The sequence below is a fragment of the Spermophilus citellus genome (genome assembly GCF_964194105.1).
Source record: "Spermophilus citellus genome assembly, chromosome: 2".
Classification (NCBI taxonomy): Eukaryota; Metazoa; Chordata; class Mammalia; order Rodentia; family Sciuridae; genus Spermophilus; species Spermophilus citellus.
This window is the reverse complement of record NC_138183.1, coordinates 197,818,062-197,841,280: the sequence shown is the minus strand read 5'-3', so window position 1 is coordinate 197,841,280 and position 23,219 is coordinate 197,818,062. Positions and strand designations below refer to the sequence as shown.

General features: G+C 38.8%; 1 protein-coding gene across 1 annotated transcript in view; it reads right to left on the bottom strand.

Moving 5' to 3' along the window:
• LOC308642021 (tripartite motif-containing protein 6-like) overlaps positions 1–22,799 on the bottom strand; it is a 49,894-nt gene extending 27,095 nt beyond the window's left edge. Inside the window, exons 1-8 of the mRNA XM_081280619.1 lie at positions 22,730–22,799; positions 15,174–15,660; positions 14,581–14,676; positions 13,719–13,949; positions 11,197–11,219; positions 9,103–9,203; positions 8,802–8,828; positions 7,556–8,585 (exon numbers count right to left, since the gene is read on the bottom strand). Coding sequence (XP_081136745.1) covers positions 8,020–8,585; positions 8,802–8,828; positions 9,103–9,203; positions 11,197–11,219; positions 13,719–13,949; positions 14,581–14,676; positions 15,174–15,596 — 1,467 coding nt within the window. The 5' untranslated portion in view covers positions 15,597–15,660; positions 22,730–22,799 and the 3' untranslated portion in view covers positions 7,556–8,019. Of the gene's footprint in view, positions 8,586–8,801; positions 8,829–9,102; positions 9,204–11,196; positions 11,220–13,718; positions 13,950–14,580; positions 14,677–15,173; positions 15,661–22,729 lie in introns of the transcript that reaches the window.
• Positions 22,800–23,219: the final 420 nt, after the last annotated feature.

Sequence of the window (23,219 nt, the reverse complement as noted above, 5' to 3'; positions counted from 1 at the left end):
TCACTGAGCTACACTCCTAACCCTTTACATACATATATATATATATGTATATATATATATATATATATATATATATTTTTTTTTTTTTTTTTTAATCTTGAGACAGAGTCTCATTAAGTTGCTTGGAGCCTCACATATTTGCTGAGGCTGGCCTCAAACTTGTACCTCCTACCTCAGCCTCCTGAAAATACAACTCACTGGAATTATAGGTATGCACCACTGCATCAGGGAGAATAAGTTGTTTTAAAACAAATAAAAACTACATCTGGAAAAAGACTATCCAATCTTTTTTTTGTGTGTGTTTTAGTGCTGTTATTGAATCCAGGGACTTGCACATACTAATCATGTGCAACTCAAATCAGTTTTAAACTAGTATGTCAATGAGATTTTTTTTAAATATTGGGAATAGGATCACAATAAAATTTTGTTTTACAATAGAATTGTTTATAAAGTGATGATTTTCTTTTCTTTTTTTTCTTCCTTTCTTGTTTCTTTTACTTTTTTTTTTTTTTTTTTGAGAGAGAGAATTTTTAATATTTATTTTTTAGTTCTCGGCGGACACAACATCTTTGTTGGTATGTGGTGCTGAGGATTGAACCCGGGTCGCACGCATGCCAGGCGAGCGCGCTACCGCTTGAGCCACATCCCCAGCCCTACTTTTTTCTTTTTCTTTTTTTTTTAAGTACTGAGGATTAAACCAAAGATATATCTCAGCTCTTTTAAATTAAATTTTGAGATAGCATTTCCCTAAATTGTTGAGGCTGGCCTCAAACTTGCAATCTTTTTCTTCGGCCTCTCACATTGCTGAGATTACAGGCATGACAAAACACACTCCAAATTTTGTTGTTGTTGTTTTGTTTGGTAGTGCTGGGGATTGGACCTAAGGAATTATAAGTGCTAAGCACCTGCTCCATCACTGGTTTACAACCCCCACCTGGTAATAATTTTTAAAGTATCAGGATTTATATTCTGAAAATTATTCCTTTCAAGTCACAGAGAATATAAACCAGAAAAGACAGATAATATTTGGGTTAGTAAAGTCATAAACTACAACTGCAAGTTTTTCAAACATTTTGTTGTTATTTAATTTCTACCATACTTCTAGAAGAATACGGTTTCATGACATGGAATAAAAAAAGAAAAAAAAAACTTCTTGAGGCTTGACAGACACTAATGAAAAATACAACTCAATCTCCTTGTCTTCTTGTAATCTATCAAGATTCTCCCTTATAACAGAATGTTGAAAAAAAGAAAGAAAACCCACTCCGAATCTGCATAACTTGTATCACAAGTGCCAAATACTTAGTAATGTCTTCATTTTCAAAGTTTGTCTTCTCTTCAAGTGTGTACACTCTGTGAGTTTCTTAGCATATCTCCCCAAACTAGCACCATGCTTGGTATATCTGTGTGATAAATATTTGTGAGTAAATAAGCTAATGGATAAATAAATCAACATGGATTATGTACTTATTAGAGGGTAGAATTGTCACATGGATTTTCTATGTTCTCTAAATACAGGCACACTGATGGAGCAACTTCAAATTAATTAGATGTAAACACAATTTTGTCAGTTATATGCCCTCTGGCACAGGTAACAAGTGCATATGGAATGTGAAGGACAGCAGTGTTGCCTTCCACTAGATTTCCCTGCTGCCACTAGAATTTTCTCTTCCTACTGACGTTCTTCCTGGGATTTCAGTTATTGTATGTTGCTTAACAGAAACTGGCCAGTGGCATAGGCAAAAACTCCCTTGTGTGCGTGATAATCAGTTTGAGCATTAATAATAATAATAGTTAAATTAATAATAGTTAAATTAAGAATCTAATAAAATATTCCTAAATACTTCTGTAGGTGCTACTACGTCATATTTTTAGCCGTTTAATTTCAAATCTTCCTGTTGTAGAATTTTCAGTTAGGTGGTAATACTATATGTGTTTGAAGTATCAACAATGTTCTTAGTTTTAATTATAGGAGAGTCTATAATAATTCTTGTAAACATTTTCAGCTCCTAATTCAGCAACACAAAGTCCTGAGAAGCATATTAAATTATATAAATAAATAGATTATATTAAATAATTAGTTGTAGAGAACCTAGCATCTACTTTTACTAGGATAAAAGCAACTTAGATTCTCACTATTAAAATACTTCTTGTGATAAAACATAATGGGGAATTTTTAAATCATAAAAGAAAAAATGCTGAAGGTGACATGCTCTTTCATAAAATAGAAGAGAAGGGAATTCTGCATAATTCATTCTACAAGACCAGCATTATTCTGATATCAAAACCAGAAAAAAGACATAAAAAAGAAACAAACAAAAACTACAGACTGTTCCCCTTGAACACAGATGCAAAAATAATGGGCAAAACTTTAGCAATCAAATTCAACAACACATGGAAACGATAATGCATCATGACAAAGTGGGGTTTGTTCTAGGGATAGAAAGTAGGGTTAACATTTGAAAATAAAGTAATATAATGTAGCACACTAACAGACTATAAAATATCTACACCTTACACGCACCCCCCCCAACACACACACACATATGCCAGGCACATTGGCACATACCTATAGTCCCAGCTATTTGGGAGGGAGGTTGATTCAGGATAATCACTTGAGCCCGTAAGTTCAAGGCTGGCCTAGGCAATATAAGAAGACCCCATCTCAAAAAATAAATGAGTAAATAAATGATTTATTTATGTATATTGCTTGACATGGTGGTGCATGCTGTAATCCCAGTGGTTCAGGACACTGAAGCAGGAGGATCGCAAGTTCAAAGCTAGCCTCAACAATTTAGTGAGGCCCTAAGAAACTTAGAGAGACCCTGTGTCAAAATAAAAAAATTTAAAAGACAGGGTTGGGGATGTGACTCCTCAGTGGTTAAACAATCCTTAGCACCAAAGAAACAAATATATATAGTATAAATATATAAATATATTAAATGTAAATTTTATATATAATATTATATGTATTATATAGGTAATTAGGTGACATTTATTCACCAAGAAAATTATATATATGAGTAAATGTCACATAATTACCTATATAATCAATTCTATGAAAGTGTTAAAAACTACTAAAGCTAACAAATGAGTTTTAGCAAGATTTTAGTATGTAAAATCAGCATACAAACATAATTATATTTCTAGAAAGTTATAATAAATTAGAAATTGAACAAATACAATAGCATCAAAATATGAAATGGGATAAAGATGATAAAAATGTATATATTGAAAACTATAAAATGTTGCTGAAGAAAGAAAAAAACATAAGTAGAAAAAATACATGGTTAATAGATCAGGTTACTCAAGATTTGTAAGATGTCAATTCTCAAATTAATCAATAGTTCAATGCAATCTTAAACAAAATTATAGCAGACTATAATTCAGAAATTGACAAACTGATCCTAAATTACATATTAATACAAAGTAACATCAAAATGAAACAACTCTCTGATTTCAAGATTTATTATGCAGCTACAGTACTCAGCACATGTGGTACCAGTGCAAAGGTAGCCAAGTGGATGAATGGAACTGAGTCTAAAGAGACCTATACACATAGGATCAGTGGCAATATGACAAAGATGCAAAGCTAATTTGATGGAGAAAGAACAGTCTTTTGAAAAATAGTAATGCAACAGTGCATCTATACATACAAGGGGGTGGATTTCATTCTACACCTTGTACTATTTTTAAAAAATTATCTTAATACAAGCCATAGTCTGAATGTAAAATCTAAAATTAAAAAATTTCTAGAGGAAAATCAAGAGAAATTCTTTGAGACCTTGGATTAGGAAAGATTTCTTAGATAAAACACTAAAAGTCTAATCCATAGAGAAAAAAATCTTCCAGGTGAACATCATCAAAATCAAAAATTTTTGCTCTTTGAATGACACTATTAAGAGAATTAAAGGGCAACCATAAACTGGAAGAAGATATTTGTAAATTTCATTATCTAATGAGCGACTTGTCACAACAGTGTATAAAGCTTTCAAAACTAAAAAAATAAACAACCACATTTTAAAAATGAGCAAAGAGTTTGAAGAAACAATTCACCAAAGAAGGAATGCAAATGGCTAAAGGCACATAAAAAATGTTTGATATCCCAAGTTATTAAAGAAGTGAAAATTACACTTCTATTAGAATATTGGGCTGGGGTTGTACCTCAGTGGTAGAGTGCTTGCCCAGCATGTGTGAAGCACTGGGTTTGATTCTCAGCATCATGTATAAATAAATAAGTAAAGGTCCATTGACTACTAAAAAAATATATTTAAAAAAAAAGGAAGAATATTCAAAATCAAACACAAATCACACCAAGTGGTTGCAAGTATGTAGAGCAACTGAAGTCGATATGCTGTTGAGACAGACGTAAAATGGCACCATTGCTTTACAAAATCGCTCCACAATATTTTTTTAATTAACTATATACTTATTACCAAACATTAGCTTTACTATATAACCAAGAAATAAGAATCACGTTTATTGAAAGACTTTTATTACAAATGTTTATCACAGTTTTATTTGTAGCAGTCGAAAATTAGAAGTAACCTACACTTACAAAACAGATAAATAGATGAATTGTTGTCTATCCACTACTTGGCAATAATTTGACTTCATACAAACAACAGCTTGGTGAATAGGGGTAACCAGATAAAATTGTGTGATTCACTTCATACAAAACTCTAGGAAATGCAAATTATAATGATAAAAAGAAAAGTGTTTGCTGGAAGATAGGAGTATGGTGGGGTGAGAGATGGAGGGATTACCAAAGAGTAGGAGAAAGTTTTTAAAGGTGATGGATATCTTTCTTGTCTTGGTGGTCATGATTTCACCAGTTAAAGCTTATCAAATTATATACTTAAAATATGTGAAAAGTACCTAAATTGTATCAAAACAAAGATGTTAAGAAAGCTCCTCTTATACACACACACACACACACACACTCACAATCTATCCTTTTAAGTTGAATCAAATTTAAATACCAGTTATAGCCAAGACTCACTTATTAGGAAACATTAGGAAAACTGTCACTTGCCTAGAATTCTGGCCTAATATGGCATTATGTAAAAATGTGGATGTGTAACCGACGTGATTCTGCAATCTGCATTTGGGGTAAAAATTGGGAGTTCATAACCCATTTGAATCTAATGTACGAAATATGATATGTCAAGAGCTTTGTAATGTTGTGAACAACCAATAAAAAAAAATAAAATAAAATAAAAAAGAAGCCTTTAAATCTGTATATTTGCTTGATCAAAAGACTAGCAAAGAAAACAAATAAAAATTAATTTAGTCATCTTTCAAACAAACAAACAAAAAAAGAACTACACTATAGGCTGTGGGATGGAATGAACAAAGCTCCACAAAGAACTGGGATCCTGAGTCCTCAGTAATAAGAAAGTTTAGGGTTCCCTTGAGACAGACTACTGTGTCTCCAACAAAAATTTTCCTTCTTTTGAGATTTGATAATATATGATTACAAAAAAAAAAAAAAAAAAAAAAAAAAAAGAAAAGAAAAGAAAGAAAGAAAGAAAAAGAAAGAAAACCCTTCTTTCTGTTAGGCATGGCCACATGACTATTTTTAGCAACAAAAAATGAGTAGAAATTATGACTCCCATATATGAACTAGGCATTTAAAAAGCAAGTTGCCTCCTTGAATTTTATTAACCCTTCCACCATATTAATGCTAACAATATGGTCCTTGGGTATGACTGAGCCACAGGATGAAAGAAATCCTACATGGTTCATAAATTCCACATGGAACAATGACACTCACCACTAGTTAACACTCATGTTAGAATTCTTACATGAGCAAGAAATAAATTTCTTCAGTATTTCATCCATTATACATAAATAAAATTTTATTTTTAGAGTACATTATCCTACTCTAACACACCAAAAATTGCAAAGGTCAGGAAAACCTCTTCCCCCCAATACAGGGAAGGATCATTGTTGCCAACTTACCCTAATGATTTTCTATTTGGGCAAAACTTCCCCAGAATCTCAGGTACTACTTCTATTTTTATAATTATTTAAGGTCATTGACTGATCTAATTTGGTTCTCCACGTGAATTTAAGCTTTACTATGTAGGTAGAGCAGAGCAGGTCAATCCTTTTATCTTGGAGCTATTGCATGGGAAAATAAGTGGGAGCAACAATTACTGAGGGAGATTACTCCCTAAACTTCCACCAGCCCCTTGGGCGCTGGTCTTCCCACTCTTTATCTCCTTCCTATTTCTTCCAATTGACCTGCAGATCAGGATGAGGAGTATCTATCTGGTCTCTGACCTTCCACAGATTTATCTCCCAAATGAAACTATACACTAGAACCAACTAGTACAAGCGGATTCTTCTTATCCCAGACATCAGAGTTGGTCCTGAGGGTGAATTAGTATTTTCTCAATCCATGAAGGAGCTCCAAGTGCCCAACAGACCTAAGGCTAAGGGCAGGGGCCAAATACAGTAGTTAATATTCTCTTGCCTTACTATCATCTTTCAAAAGTTGACTTTTGGGATATATTGAGAATTTCTTTCCTCTGCCGTTACCCTTCATAATAATTCCTTTGTGTGTGTGTGTGTGTGTGTGTTGGGGTGAGGGGTCGTTGTCAAAATGTGTCTCTTTAATGAACATTTGTACCCTGGTCCATAGGCTGTTACACCAGGGCTCCCTTTGGGATAGAAATTTTGATCACAGAGTCCTGTCCAGAGCTGTCCAGTAGGAATATGATGTGAGCCAAATATGTAATTTTACATTTTCTAGTTATCAACATTAAAAAAGGAAAATGAAACAGATGAATAATAAATTTTATTTAACATAATGTATCCAAAATATAATCACTGCAATATACAATATAAAGGTTTATAGTGAGATATTTTACATTATTTTTAGTCAAAAATCTAGTATGCATTTTACACTTACAGCATATTTCAGTCCAGATTGTTCACATGCAAGGTGCTCAACTCCACTAGTGGCTCCTGGCTATGGTGACAGACAGCTTCCACCACCACATTAACCTCATAATATGTTTATAGTTGACTCAGAAAACATATAGCACAAAAACAAAAAAGAAAGCACATGGCACCCCTCCACCAAAATCACAGTGGCTCATACATGCTATTTGTGCTGGGCATACAGAAAAGGGGATATGGAGTAATGGGGAAAAAAATCACCCTCTTCTTCAAAGTGTGTTAATTATATTTTCTCTTCCCATTTTTCTCCCATTCCAAGAGAAGGTCTGTATTAGGCTGATAATTTTCTTCTCATCCTCCCCCAACTTTTTTTTTAATTTTAATTTGCTTGGGAGGCATATTTCTTTTTCATTTTTTATTTGCTTATCCTTAATTTTTTAGGTCAAGTCTAAAGTTTATGATAGAAGTTAGAGGGAAGGATGAATTTACAATTTCTTTCTTCATTTTGAATTTAAAGCCACTGAAATCACAACGGTTTGTATTTAGCACATTTAATTACAGTAATTTTTTTTTGCTCATTATTGCATTTTTTAAAAGAAATCATAAGAATATAAAAATTACAGGTCAATTTCTTTCATAACAGATAAAAATAAGACCTAAGGAAAATGTTAACAATAATGACACATGGTTTATTTGCCTCTTATGATTAATAATAATTTATTTCAGAAATTTATGGTAGATTTAACAACTGAAACAAACTGATGTACTTGTCCCTGGTAGCAGAGTAACAATGATAATTATCTCAATAGTTACAGGAAATCTGTTGAATTCAGGTTTTCATTTAGTACAAAAACTTGAAGCCAATTAATGGAAGAGAATTTCTTAAGTTGACCCTGTATGTCCATCAAGTACGACGTCTGCTTAATGATAAAATAATGAAAGGTCCCCTGACTTCCTTTAACATTTGTCAAACATGTTCAACATCACCACTGGGTGTATGTTCAGCAGGAAAGGAGTGAGAACACAGAAAACTGATCAGAAAGGAGACTCATGCAGATGAGCTGCGGGGTGAAGGTTACTACTCAGCTGTAGGTGGGGGCAGCCGAATGCTCAGGAGCTTGGGCGACGCAGGGTCATCGGGACTACACAGTCGCAAGGATTAAAATATGGACAAACGGCAGTAGGAAAGTAATATTTGGTGAAGGTGTAGATGGGCAAGCCATGGTTCGTGACATTATAAAAGGAGACAGTGCCAGCCTCATAGTCTAAGAAAACTCCAACGCGGCGAGGGGGCACTGTCATAGAGAGGAGCAGGGAAGTGGAAGCATCCTCATAGGCTCTATATTCATGTTTATGCTGTAACCCAATCACCCAGTATCCAGTCTGTGGTTGGTATCTCGAATAGGCATTCTGCTTGTTAGCAAACTGGCTGCCAGAGAATGCAGGTCCCATGGGATTGCTACACACTCCCAGGATCCAGGCAGTCTTCCTGGTCACGTCTACTTCCCAGTAGTATTTTCCTGAGGAGAACTGCTGAGAGCCCAGGACACTAAAGTCATGATGTTCTTCCAGACAGGAAGTCTCAGACAGCTTAGTACCCACGAATCTCACCTGTCTCCGGTTTTTCGACAGGACAAGATTTAAATTAGCCGTTTGGGGATTCATAGTCACGTCCACTGTAGGAAAAGGTACAAATATCAGCAGATGAGAATGGGCATAGGGGTCCTGTGACACAAAGAAGGGAAAGAGGAGATGGTTGGGAGGAATTGGAAGTAGGTGATAGGGGACAGGAATGTCTCAGACCTGAGAGAATGTGTGAATTTGTTTAGGGTGTGGAACATGTGAAAGGGCAGCAGACAGGTCAACTCAAAGAGGCCATGGTTTCCACTCACCCCAGTAGCTCTGGACATCTGTCAGCTCTGTAAGATAAAAGAGTGAAATATGTTGAATAGAACCAAGGTTCTTGGGTCTGACATCTCTCCCTTTACCAGACTGAGCAGAATGCGAGGGAATGCTGTGAACTGGTCATTTCCTCTTCCCTTAAGCATGAGTGACATCTTCAGTACAACACGTCCCTCACTTTGTGTCATCCCTCCTCACCACTATTCCCAAAAGCAACTACACCCTCTATCCTCATTATTTCTTACCTCTACAGTAATTCCACATCCAAACTCTTTCTTTACATCTCCTCACCTCGAAACACTCGCAGCATCTTTTTCAGATCTGGGGCTCGGAACATACTTCTCAGCTTGGTAGGGAGAGCTGGGGGGTCCCTCAGGGTCCAGAATTCACTCCTAGGGAGGACAGACATTATGAGCTCCATAATGTGACCCTGGGTTCCTCCACAATTCTGTCTCCCTCACCTCTCAGACCTATTGATGAATTTAACTTCTTTTTTTTTTTCCCTCTGGCTTTTTTTTTTTAACTTTATTTTATTTACTTATATGTGGTGCTGAGGATCAAACCCAGGGCCTTGCACGTGCGAGATGAGTGCTCTACCACTGAGCCATAACCCCAGCCCAGAATTTAACTTCTTTTTTTTTTTTTTTTTTAAAGAGAGAGTGAGAGAGGGGAGAGAGAGAGAGAGAGAATTTTTAATATTTATTTTTTAGTTCTCGGCGGACACAACATCTTTGTTTGTATGTGGTGCTGAGGATCGAACCCAGGCCGCACGCATGCCAGGCGAGCGCGCTACCGCTTGAGCCACATCCCCAGCCCAGAATTTAACTTCTTAACGCCTCATGTTTCTTTGTTTTTCTGTTGTTATTTTTATAAAATGCAATGATTTTTCTTTTTCCTATTTCCTAGAGATAGTGGGGAATTGAGGAGAATATTGGCTAGGTAACCCTCTGCTATCTCTAAAATAAAGATACAAAATATTTAAAATATCAGTACTGTATCAGAGGGTCCACCAGGAGGGGCTACGGATGTCAGAGTAGACAGGTAAAACCCAGGAATCTGCTCCTGGGGCTTTGGAAGTGCCCAATGCAGAGCTTCCTTCAGTCTGTGGGCTCAGGCCCTAGCACTGCTAGATGCCCAGTAGGAAGGCTTTTAAAACAGGATCTCATGGGGCTGGGGATGTGGCTCAAGCGGTAGCGCGCTCGCCTTGCATGCGTGCGGCCCGGGTTCGATCCTCAGCACCACATACCAACAAAGATGTTGTGTCCGCCGAGAACTAAAAAAAATAAATATTAAAATCTCTCTCTCTCTCTCTCCTCTCCCACTCTCTCTTTTAAAAAAAAAATAAAAATAAAACAGGATCTCAGGATTCATTGTCTTTAGGGATATTACACCTGGAGAAACAAGATGTCCTCACCTTCAAACTGAGTGAAAACAGACTCTGTGCTTCCTTGTCTATAAGGAGCCTGAAGGTGCTGGGTGTGCGGACAAATTTAGCTATCTGTCATCTTGTTGGATAAGATCCTATACTATGTGACGGAGAAGAAAACAGCTCTGGGACCAAAACTGTTTTTTTTTTTTCTTATGTCTCAGGTCTATATTTTTACTGAAACTGAGACAAAAGGAAATCTGAGAACTAGGTGCTAAGGCCTGGACTATACCAAAGCCAGTGGAGAAAGGCAAATTTAAGGCTCATGCCCCAAGAGCAAACGCTCAAACCCATGCAAACAACACAGATGGAAATTTCCCTCAATAAAATGCAGAGGCAAAGAACATCCCAGTGCATGCTGAGGTAGCTTTAACCAGGGATGAAAGCAGAGACAGAGGTTTGTGGAAAAGGAGTCATGTGACACAGAGTATGCAGGGGTCACTGACACTATAACCCTTTATTGTCAGCAACAGTACTTCTCAATGGCAGACAATTTTATTTCCTCCCATCATTCAAATTCTCCTATCATGGAATCTGCTCCCTTTATTTTGCGATCCCCAAATTTTCATGTGACAAGTGATTCAAGACATCACAGTACTAAATCTTCCCTCTCTGAGACTTTTCCCCCCCTCTTTCCCATTTACTACAATACAAATCTGAGTAGGATCTTTTGTTAATCAGGAGAATCAAAAGTTGGGCATGGCAATGCATGCCTGTAATCTCAAAAAATTGGGAGGCTGAAGCAGGAGGATTGTAAATTCAAGGCCAGCCTCAGCCACTTATCGAGACCCTCAGCAACTTAATGAGATCCTGTTTCAAAATGAAAAAGGTTGATTGTGTAGCTCAGTTGTAGAGTGTCCCTGGGTTCAATCCCTAGTATCATAGGAGGAGGAAAGAAAATAGGGACGAGAAAGAAAATAAAAATCACAAGGGAAACAGCTCATGTTCTCTACACATACCTCTGCATGACATCACTCACATCCTAGAAAAGAAAAAGACAGTTTAAGCCAAGGCATAACAGGTCATGTCCTCAGCCCATTTCTACCACGTCATGATACAAAAGGAATATAGTCACAAACGAGACAAAAACTTAGGGCAGATTGACCCTTAGTACTCATGTGAAGACATCAAAGACAAGTCATTATTCCTTTATTTTTACATTATGTGTGTGTGTGATGTTATGTTTATACCACCTATTATTTGCCATGCGCTGTGCCTTGGGAATGATGAAGTCATGATTCCTAACCTTGAGAGACATTCTACTCTGGCTACTGCAAATGCAAACTCAGAGTCTTTTAAAAGGTTATCTTGCAAACCTTATCTTCTCTGACCTTCTACCTGACCTTTGCTGACTTCAACCATGCCTTGATTGTAACATATATGTATTGATGATTATCAAAATCTGTACTTCTGCTGAGGCTTCAATCATCATGCAGATTATATATATATATATATATATATATATATATATATATATATATATATATATAAATATATATTTTTTTTCCAGCAAATGAGCTACTAGTACTGCAATGACTATCTTGACTCCCAGCCTCCTGAATGATACTACCAGCCACTTAGTCCCCAAAAATAGACAAAATACTGTCATAAAAGCCACCATATATCCATCTGACATCTCCTCTTTGACCATACCAGTTCATTTCACCCCCTTGCCTTCTTTTAGCCACCTGTCAGTCACTTTCATTATTGCCACTTCCTGGCTCATTTCAGCAGAATTGACCACTTGCCTCCTATTTGACTTTCTAATTTCTGCTGTGTATACCTGAATGACCCCAAAGACAGGGTGGAATGATAAGAAGAATGAAATGAAGCAGTGAGTGAGGAAAAGCTCCAATAAGGTGGAAAATTACTATTCCACGATTCCAATGCTAGCACCCAGGAATAAGTAAAGAAATAATTAGTTCACCAGCAAAGGCAGAGTGAAAGGAAAGCAAGAAGGTGAACAAAAAATAAGGGACAGCCTAAAGGTTCCAAGATAGGTCTACCTGGCCCCCACTCTTTAGTCCTACTATGCAGTAACCAACTGTTTTAAGTTTCAACTCAGTTCAAGTTTCAGTCTCAGTTCAAATTCCTCCATCAAATCTTTCCAGACTGGATACCTTTTTTTTTTTTTTTTTTTTAGAATTTTTAATATTTATTTTTTCAGTTATTGGCGGACACAACATCTTTGTTTGTATGTGGTGCTGAGGATCGAACCCGGGCCACACGCATGCCAGGCGAGCGTGCTACCGCTTGAGCCACATCCCCAGCCCCAGACTGGATACCTTGTACTCTTCCAAACCACCCACACTTAGACCAGAGACCAGCCAGCCCCAAAACCTGTTCAAATATCTGTTACTGCAACCTGCTCAATGATTCTTTCCTAGAGAAGAGAGTAAAAGCAAAGAAGGGCTGGTAATTATATATCCTCTAAGAACCTGAGCTTGGCATGCATCTTCCTGTGACTAAACTGAGCAAATTCCCAGTATAGCAACAGAGACAGGAGGTGCCTGAAAAACAGTGGTTTTCAAGTGGGGGCAGGGTTTGATATGTTCTCCCTGGCAATCTGGGGATTGAGAAACAATTGAGTATCACTGGATATAGGAGGTCTTTCCATACAATATCAAACAAACTTTTAGACTGCCCTTCATAAGTAATAAATAAAAATATAGCATTTGTACTCTAAATTACCTTATGCTTTGTATGGAGAATCCTTGGAGAACTGGGAGTGGAACCACCTTTTGACCCAGCTATCCCACTCCTTGGTCTATACCCAAAGGACTTAAAAACAGCATACTACAGGGACACAGCCACATCAGTGTTTATAGCAGAACAATTCATAATAGCTGAACTGTGGAACCAAACTAGATGTCCGTCAGTAGATGAATGAATAAAGTAAATTTGGTATATATACACAATGGAATATTACTCAGCATTGAAAGAGAATAAAATCATGGCATTTGAAGGTAAATGGATGGAGTTAGAGAAGACAATGCTAAGTGAAGTTACCCAATCCCCAAAACAAATGCCAAATGTTTTCTCTGATATAAGGTAACTAATTTATAATGGGATTAGGGTGGGGGGGAATGGGAAGAATAGATGAACTTAGATAGAGCAGAGGGGTGGGAGAGGAAGGGAGGGGCATGGGGGTAGAAAAGACGGTAGAATGAAATGGACATCATTACCCTAAGTACATGTATAAACACACGAATGGTGTGACTCTACTCAATTTTTCTACTCTACAACCAGAGATACGAAAAATTGTGCTCTCTATGTGTAATATGAATTATAATGCATTCTGCTGTCATAAAATAAAATAATTACCTTATGCTTTGCCATTCAAAAGGGAAGAGGCACTATTGGGCCAAAGGATTTAGTTTTCCTCACCCCTACCAAGCTGTTGGTTCTGTTTCCCAGAAAAAAAGAAAAGTTGGTTTCTCTTTTTCTTGACTCTCACATTTGAGGCTCCATTAAGTCTTACCTGCAGCAGATCCATTACTGAGCCCTGGCATCGATGCTCCAGATTTGAGATAAGCTCTTCCAGTGACTGGCTCTGGTAGATCACCTCCTCCTCCGCTTTCTCTATAATGTTCAGCCCCTTCCTTTCTTCCTCCTCCAGCTTCTTCAGTTCCCGCTGTTCCTCTTTGTCCAGGATGCTTCGCAGCTGACTAAACTCTGTCTGGATCCTCTGTCTCTCGGGCTCCATCTGAGTCTTCAGTATCAAGGAAGAAAAAGGGGTTGCTGTTGGGTGAGCTGAGGGTCTCTTCCACAGGGGATGGGGGAGGCAGGTTCAGCACTGCTTTCCTGGGCCAGCCTCACTGAGACAGGAAATGCCTGCAGGTACAGATCTGTGGTAGCTATTTCTTTTTTTTCTCCATTCATTTGTTTTCAGACCAATAGCCCCAGGATGCCTTATCTAAGCCTTTTAGATATAGACTAATTCCATAAAGGTTTAGATTTCAGGGCAGCCTCTCTAGCCTCTCCTGGTTCTGTACCAGCCTCTGCTTCCAGGGATAATAAGGTCGTTAATTATTGGCCTATGACTAAATTGGCATTCCCAGGAACCCAAACTAAAATAAGAACCAGAATTATGAATTTGGGACTACTTCTAGCCCTGGTTCCTCTGCTAGGTGACTGCTTCAAAGACCTGGGTTCACTTTTGATACGTTTGTTATATAACTCCATCTGAGTCCCCCTGCACATGGGAAATGCTCTGGTCTGGAAGGGATGCAGCCAGGGATGAGGTGAAGGGAAACGCTACTAGGTATAATTTCAGGAACAGACAAAACCAGGACTCCTTTGCCCTCTGCTCCTATAATACCCTTGGGAGGAATCTTTCTTGCCTTCCAGGATGCCCTCTTCTCTTTGATAAAAGCTCTTAGCTTCTCAGCTTCCTGCTGTTCTTTCCTCAACTTCTTCAGAGACTCCTGGAACATCTCCTGGAAGAAACACATCAGGGTAACAGGGTCAAACTCGAAATTGTTTCAGTACCTAGACATGCAATAAACTAGGCAGAGATTATGCTGACCTTAGAAGGAGGCTGTCCTACCCTGGGATGAAAAATTGAGACAGCCAGATCATCTTATATACACAGGGTTGGAGATCAACAAGAATAGGCCAGTTATCTTTCTCCAGGGCAAAGAATCTGACCACAAAACAACTTTACTCCTTTACTTTCATTGCCAATGTACTTTCCACCTTCAATCCACTGGCTTCCTTTTTACCCCCAGGAGCTCATTCTAATCAATCTTGTGCAAGAAGGAAAAGACAAAGTCTACACTCCTGACCAGGAAGGCATTTTCTAGGCTCATCCTTTGGGTAAACCGAGGGTGAGGGCGTGGTGGACTACAAAGAAGTTAAATCAAAGTATCATGTCAAGTTAAAACTTGCCGAGGACCCTGCTCCTCCCTGTCCTCCTTCTATCCCGGGCTCCCACCTGGTACTCCTGGGCGACCTCCTCCATGAGAAATGTATGGTGGCCACGGTGTTCCTGAGAACGCTCGCAAAGCCAGCAAATTAGCTTCCCATCCTCTTTACAGAAGAGCTGGAGTTTTTCTCCATGGTGTGCACAAAGAATTACCTGCAGCTGCTTCCCTGGGCACAACACTACCTCTCTGAGCCGCTGCGCTATGTTGGCCAGGTGCCGATTAGGCCGGAGGTTCCTAGGCTGGTAGCTGGTCTGGCACACAGGACAATTGCGCTCCTTGTCCTGGCTCATCTCTGATTCCTCTCTATTCTCTGTGATGCAGGCCTGGCAGAAGCTGTGGCCACAGTCTGTGCTCACGGGTTCGGTCAGGAGCTCCAGGCAAAGGGGGCAGGTCACCTCATCGCGGATGTCCCCCAGAACTGTTGAAGTCATTGTAGCTACTTTGCTGGCTCCTGCCTGTCCAGCCCTGCTTCAAAAGTTGTCCTGCTATGGAATCCTAGGTAAAAGAACAAACAAACAGAAGAGGCTCAAGCTAAGAAAGGAGATGTTTATTATCCTGTGCTGGATAGAGGTCTGACACTTGGGGCAAACTTCTCATTCTAATTTCCAACACTTTCTTTTTTACCCCAACTCATATGAGACACCAGTTTCCACCCTTATCAGAGTGATGATTATTATTTTTTCTTACTCCTATTGGATGGAAGGACAAAAGGAAACCCTGAAGAGAAGAGGCCTTGTGTGAGCCATCATCTGTCTGACCTTCCAAAACATCAAAATACATTCTCAATGTGAAAAGCATGAAAAATGGATTTTTTGCATTTGTTTTTCCCCCTGCAAAAGTGACCTTTCACCCTGGTATCTGTGTGACTCACTCACTTCTCGAATTTTCCTTATCTGAAGGGTCTACTCTGTCTAGCCTATGTACATTGCAGGTACCATGGAATCACTCTCTGCATATTCACCAGCCTTTTCTTTTTCTCACCGCCTGATATGTATCTTCCTTGTCTGAATATTCCCACTGGAATGTTAAGCTCTCTAAGATCAGACTTTTTTGTTCACAGCTATAGCCTGGGCAGCTAGCACATTGTGCCTGACACACAGGTCCTCAACATTGGATGAATAAAAATCTAGAACCTCCTCCTCCCTCCATGTATCGATCACATCTTTCTCTCAAGCTTTTTGTTTTGATCTCTTTGCTTCACTCTCAGGTATCTGATCTCTAAGATCATAAACCCATTGGCTGTGAAGACACTGCCACGTTCCACTCCATACAGAGCTCTTTCATCCTTCTGCTCACCTTCCCAGTCAAGCCCAAAGAAACGGGAATGACTACAATAAGGGGAAGAAATATTTTTATAACTAACACTTCTACCAGTTGTGATTTCTTGCTTTCTTTGTCCTTCATAGGACAACTCTGCATAAGTAAATAAATACAATCTTGGTCCTTCAACAAGGAAATAGAGATGTTAAGTGACTTCAGAAAATCATGCATTTTCTAGGTTACAGAGTTGCCAGAAGCCTATTCTTTTCAGGGTCCTTGTTCAAAGCTGTGTCCTCAATCTTATACTTTTAACCAAAAATAGTTGGTGCTAAATGCAGTAAGAGTCAGGCATGGACCCAGTGCTTTTTGAGTGTGGAAATGGGAACGATCCTATTTATTGAGGGGATTCCACTGAGGCCAGTCATAGCTGTTGACAGGATCTGCAGGGGCCTTTGTGTAAAGAAGGGGTCATTAGGGCAGGTGAGGCCTTATATCCTTCTTGAAAAACACCACCTTTACATTCAATTTATTTTTCTTGGAAGTTTTCAGTTGTTCAATTCAATTACCATCATTTGAAATCACACTGAGAATATTGTTTTGACTTTTAAAAAACTGTTTCCAGCACTGAATCATTTTCACTTGGATTTTTTTTTTCTTCCCCATTTGCTCTGCTTGCCTAACTGGTTTTGGGAACAAGAGGAATTCCATAATTTGTCTGTGGCTGGTCCTCAGCAAAAGTCATGTATACTGATGCAACATGATCAGTGTGGGCCCAAGACCACAAGGCCCTGTAAATTGTACCAATTTCCTCCCATCTTGACAGTCAAGTAGGTTAAAAAAAAGTGTGTGTGTGTGTGTGTATATATATATATATATATATAAAAGCTCTTTGAGATCAGACTTTTTTGTTCACAGCTATAGCCTGGGCAACTAGCAAAATGTGCCTGAAACACAGGTCCTCAACTTGGATGAATAAAATAGTTTGGAAATAAGAACACTTCCATCGGAACAAAAGGCCTTAGAAAACGCCCCAGACTACGGGTGGGGGGGGATGCTATAGGACATAAGCATAGCTGAGGAAGGTGACTGTGAGGCACTGTGGCAGATCCAGTGAGTTGAAATGGGACTTGAGTACTGCCACCTAGTGGTCTGTGATGCTCTCACAGGTCCTGGACCTGGTCATCCCTCTACCCTGCTTAGTAAGAACAATGCTAATGTGAAATATTAACATTGATAGCCTATTAGGTACCACACACAAATGTAATTGTTCTGCATGTACTCAACACCACCATGAGTGTCCCTTAGGCCCCCTTTCATAGTTGTATTAACTGAAGTTAAGAAGTCAGCTTAAGCGGTGGAAAAGGTGGAACACAGACATTCAGAGCTCTTTTTTTTTTTTAAAGAGAGAGTGAGAGAGGGGGGAGAGGGAGAGGGAGAGGGAGAGAGAATTTTTTTTTTAATATTTATTTTTTAGTTCTCAGCGGACATAACATCTTTGTTGGTATGTGGTGCTGAGGATCGAACCCGCGCCGCACGCATGCCAGGCGAGCGCGCTACTGCTTGAGCCACATCCCCAGCCCACACTCAGAGCTCTTACTACTCCTTTATAATCTTTCTCTCCATGAAACATGTAGAACATAATTGTTGACAAATTAATGAACCCTGAACACCTAATTAGTATTGCTGATACGTATTATTGTGATAGTATTTAACCACCACTTGAGACACTGTTTGACCACAGTAATCACACCTGAGAGATCAAGTTGGATTTTCAATATCTCCTGTGACAGCCACACCATTTCACTTAGCACAGGCACTGTGAGGCTGTACTGTCTTTGTTAGATTAGCAGTGTGAAGACAGAGGCCCAATCTCTCTTGACCATTCCATGTAACCCAAAACCTAGCACTGCACCTGGAATAAAAGAGTAATTAATATTATTTGAATTTCAAATTATATTTGGATTTGAGCTTATATTTGGAGTTGATGATGGCACTGGAATGTGGAAATAAATGTGCTAATGTATGTAATAGCTAATGTTAAAAAAAACATTGTGATAGTATTATTCTTACTATTATTATTATTATTATTATTATATAGTATTATTCTTACTAAGGTCCACCCTATCTCCCCCAACACACACACACACACACACACACACACACACACACACAAAATTATATCTCAGGCAAAACTGTACTTGGAATACGCAATCCTCTTGAAGAGTTTCAACCTTATAAAGGCATAAAATTAGTAACTGTCACAAAATGAAAAGTCTATGAGGCCTTTAACTGGTATATGGACAAATTGTTGTATATGCATACAATAGCATATTACTAATAAAAGAAAAATTACAATAAATTTAAATTTGCAAATCTTAATTGGTTTTATTTGCAATTCTAGAATCAGGCAGCAGTCTGGACCAAAAATGGTTTAGAATACTCTTTCCTACTAGGTAGGCCAGTTATATTTATAACCAGAGAAAAAGAAGTGCCATGAAGGTGCCTGGTGATGTGGTGCACACCTGTAATCCCAGTGGCTCCGAAGGCAGGAGGATAGAGAGTTCAAAGCCAGCCTCAGTAACTGTGAGGCCTCAGCAATTCAGTGAGACCCTGTCTATAAAATAGGGCTGGGGATGTAGCTTAGTGGTTGAGTGCCTCTAAATCCAATCTCCAGCACCACCACCCCCTCAAAAAAAAAAAAAAAAAAAAGAAGTGCTAGGAAGAAAACTGAAGTGAGGTTTAGACAGTCTGATTGGTTCTGCCAACTGCCTGTCTTATTTGAACATGGTTTCATCAGTTGGCTGCTTGTGATTAGCTGAGACTGCTATTTGGTGGAAGGATAGGTTGCAATCTGTTTACACAAGAAGTTAGGTTACAGTTCACTATGAAAGATGAAATCTTTATGTAAAAATTCAAATGCAGGAAAGCCGGCTTAGGTCAAGTTTAACATTACCAGTTAAATGAAAGTACTGATCCATACAACAGGATAAATCTCAAAAAGCATTACATAAATTCAAAGCTGCCTGACACTAAAGATACTGTATGATACCAATCATATAAAATCCTAGAAAAGGCAAAGTGATAGCATTTGAAAGAATATCAGCAGAAGCCAGGCTCAGAAGGGATGAATTGGAAAGGGACACAGGGAAACATGGAGGGTAAAGAAAAGGCCCTTCACATATCATGATTGTGGGGGTATTACACAAGTCTCTACATATCTACATATCAAAACAGAACTGCATACTTATAATTTGCAACTTATTAGATATAAATTACAATTCAATAGAACTGACAAAAACAAAATAACCAGGAAGAAATGCAATGAGAAAAGGTGAAGGCTTGACTTACTATCTTCTAAGCAAGAAGTAGAACTCTGTTGTCAAATACGCTAGCCAAATGTAGCTATTGAATATTTGATGTATAGATAGTAAGACAAAAGTATTGAAGTGTAAAATACACATTGGATTTTGATGATTTAGTAAGAAAAAAATCTAAAGTACCTCGTTAATAATTTTACTGATTATATATCTTAATAGTTTCCATGTATTGGGTTCAATTAAAAAACATTAAAATTAATTTTACCTGTTCTTAACTTTTTAATGAGGCTACTAAAAATATTTAAATTACATACGTGGCTTCACTTTTATTTCATTAGACCCTCAACCCTCATCTAATGCACTACTTTAGATATTCAAGACAGATTCCTGAATAGAAAAGATGATATACAAGTTGATATGTTTTGTCAAAGGGAATAACACTGAAGCTAGGTAAAGAAAAGAAATTGTGAAGGGGAGGAGTCAGCACAGGTTTGAGTGACCATGCTCATGTACCAGCAAGTCCTGGCTCTTAAAGAGAAGAGAGGCCATGCCTCAGAAGCAGTGTGGACAGGTTGAGAGGGTATAGTCTGACTATATGAAGTATGCAGACCAGGAGAGCTTGAGGTCCCACAGTCCTAGGGGCTGAATCAGCAGATGAAAGAAGCCAAATTCAGAACAAGGAGAGACTAGTCAAATCAGAAGCAAATGCTTGGAAAAGGAAGTCATGTGGTCCATAAACCAACAGCACTGGCATCCACTGGAGCTCTTCATGCAAAATCTGTCTCACCCAGATCACCCATGAAATGTACTTTAAAAAGGTCTCCAAGATGATTGGTATGTATGTTAAAAGTTCAGAAGCTCTGCCTTAGTGAAAAGGCCCTCTTTCCCAAGTAGATATAATTTAGGGTGCAAAACAGCTAGAAATGGGGAGGGAAGGCCAACGAATGGAGTGATATTAAGATCTAAAGCATCTATTACAGTGGAAGATGACATAATATCAGAAAGGATTTCAGGAAAAAAGTCAGTGACTGAGTAGGGGTTATGGTGCTGATTCAGGCTAGGGCAGGGCTGTCCCCTAGCTGGGAGCCCTAGTGCCAGTGGGATAAAACAGTTGCAGTTACACTCAGAAGTGAGTTGGGCTACTTGTGCTTTGAGAATCACATTTTTAATCTTTATGTTTCACTTTAAGATCTGGAATTGACCTAAGAGCACTTTATATGTATTTGTATTAGAACATAATCAATTTTAAATATTTTTAAGCTTATCTTCAAATAAATTACTCACCTACATTTCAAAAAGTTATAATAATTTAATATATTGTCCTGCACAGGTTTTCTTCTAACTTGAGTCAGTGTTAGATAATCCATTAACTTATTTTTTAAATAAGTTAATGGATTATCTTATTATAATATAAAATTCTTGTATTTCTTTCTGCATTGTGAATCTCACTTGTAATTTCTTATTTAAAGAGAACTTATAAATTGTGGTATATATGTGTATTAAGAATTGTAATGCAAAAAAAAAGTACATGTATAAAGGCATAATATGGTGTGAACATACTTTATATACAGAGATATGAAAAATTGGGCTCCATATGTGTGATAAGAATTGTAATGCATTCCACTGCTGTCGTGTATTTAAAAAAAATAAAATAAATAAAAGATTAAAAAAAAAGAGAGAACTTATATTTTAACATGTTTAGGTGCAATAGTAGGGGTCATATTCTTCATAATGCATGTTCACATATTTTACTCCCTTACATATCATTCAAAAATTGTTTTAATTGCTGCATTTTTTTTTTTTTTTTTTAAAGCTGGGTATGGCCGGACATGGAGGCGCAGGCCTGAAATCCCAGCAGCTGAGGAGACTGAGACAGGAGGCTCTCAAGTTCAAAGTCAGCCTCAGCAACAGGCAAGGCGCTATGCAACTCAGTGAGAGCCTGTCTCTAATAAAATACAAAATTGGGCTGAGGATGTGGCTCAGTGGTTTAGTGCTCCTGAGTTCAATCTCCGGACCACCCCCCCCCCCAAAAAAAAAAAGCTGGGTATGGAGTTTGTCAATAATAATTTAATTTACCATGTCAGTCAGTCTCCTGTGTGTTTAAACCTCCCTCAGTTAATCCTTCCCCAAACTCTAGGATGCACACATTACTCTGTCCATGTTATAGTTAAAAGAAATTAAAACTCAGAGAGGTCAAGTAACATGCCCAGGGCACACAGCCAGTGTGCACCTATGCTCTTAACCACCCATTTCTGTCTCAACTAATTGATTCATTGCTTAAATGAAATATCCTCAACCTCAGTGAACTCATTCCCAATAAGGAAGATTAGAAATATAGTTTCCTTAATTATTAAGAATTTATTAATTTATTATTATTAATAACTATCTTTATTTCTATATTATCTCTATTTCTGAAAGTGAAGTGATCTTATCTCTTTCACCTCTTCCAGAAATCACAAGTGACTGTCACAGAGCAGTAGCCATCCTCAGAGAAGCTTCAGATGTGAGCAACATCAGACAAAGTTCTCAGAGCCAATCAGGCAGTCTTAAATTAATTCTGGGGAACAGTGGGTCTCTCGCTGTGTTTTATCCCAACTTAACCAGCTTGGCTCTGCTTCTTTCCGAAAGACAGAACTCCCTCCTCAGCCAGCCTCAGCCAGCCTCAGCCAGCCTCAGGCCTTTGCAGACACGCAGGGAAGGCAGTGTGGCTCATCGGTCCCCTCCCTCTGGGAGAAGGAGGACCTCCCGCGGTGGAGGATGAACGGTGTCACTTCCTGGAGCAGTAAGTCTGGAGCTGGGGGAGGGGATGCTGACCTCTGAATCCATGCTCCTTTTCCCAAACTTGAGCCAAAACTCAAAACTGCCGCGAACTGCCGCGAACTCCTGCGCCTTTCCTCCGCCCGTGAACCCCAACCCCACCTGCAAGGTGCAACCAACTCGGTTCTAGAGGGGACAGCGCTCTCCTGAAAATGGATTTGCTCACTGACCTGGAATCTGTGGCCTAGATCAGAGCCCAGGATTCGCAGCCCTGCAGCCGCAGCCGCCTCCACCGAAGCCGAAAGACTCAGGGGGAAAGGGGCGGGGCCAAACGGAGGTGCCGCCAATGGGACCAGATCTGTCCAGCACCGCGTGAGACCCTGCGGACCCGACCGGTCTCGCAGGGTGTGGCCACCGCCGCCGGTCACGTGGCAGGCCACCCCGAGATGTCTTTTGAAGGCAGGAATGGAAATCTGTTCGTCTTCCCTGATGAACTGCAATTCCTCAGGCTTTTGAGAACACCAGACTGCCACAGCTGGCACTTGTAAATTATTGTGGGTTTACTTTAGCTTTCCAACATGATTTCACCGTTCAATAAAATTGGCAATAGGCCTGGACTCTCTTTTAATAAATAAAATGTCTAAATAAATTTTTAAAAATCTAGTTATATGAGTAAAAGACCACCACTTGGCACTCCAGCATGTTTTGCCAGGAGATCAT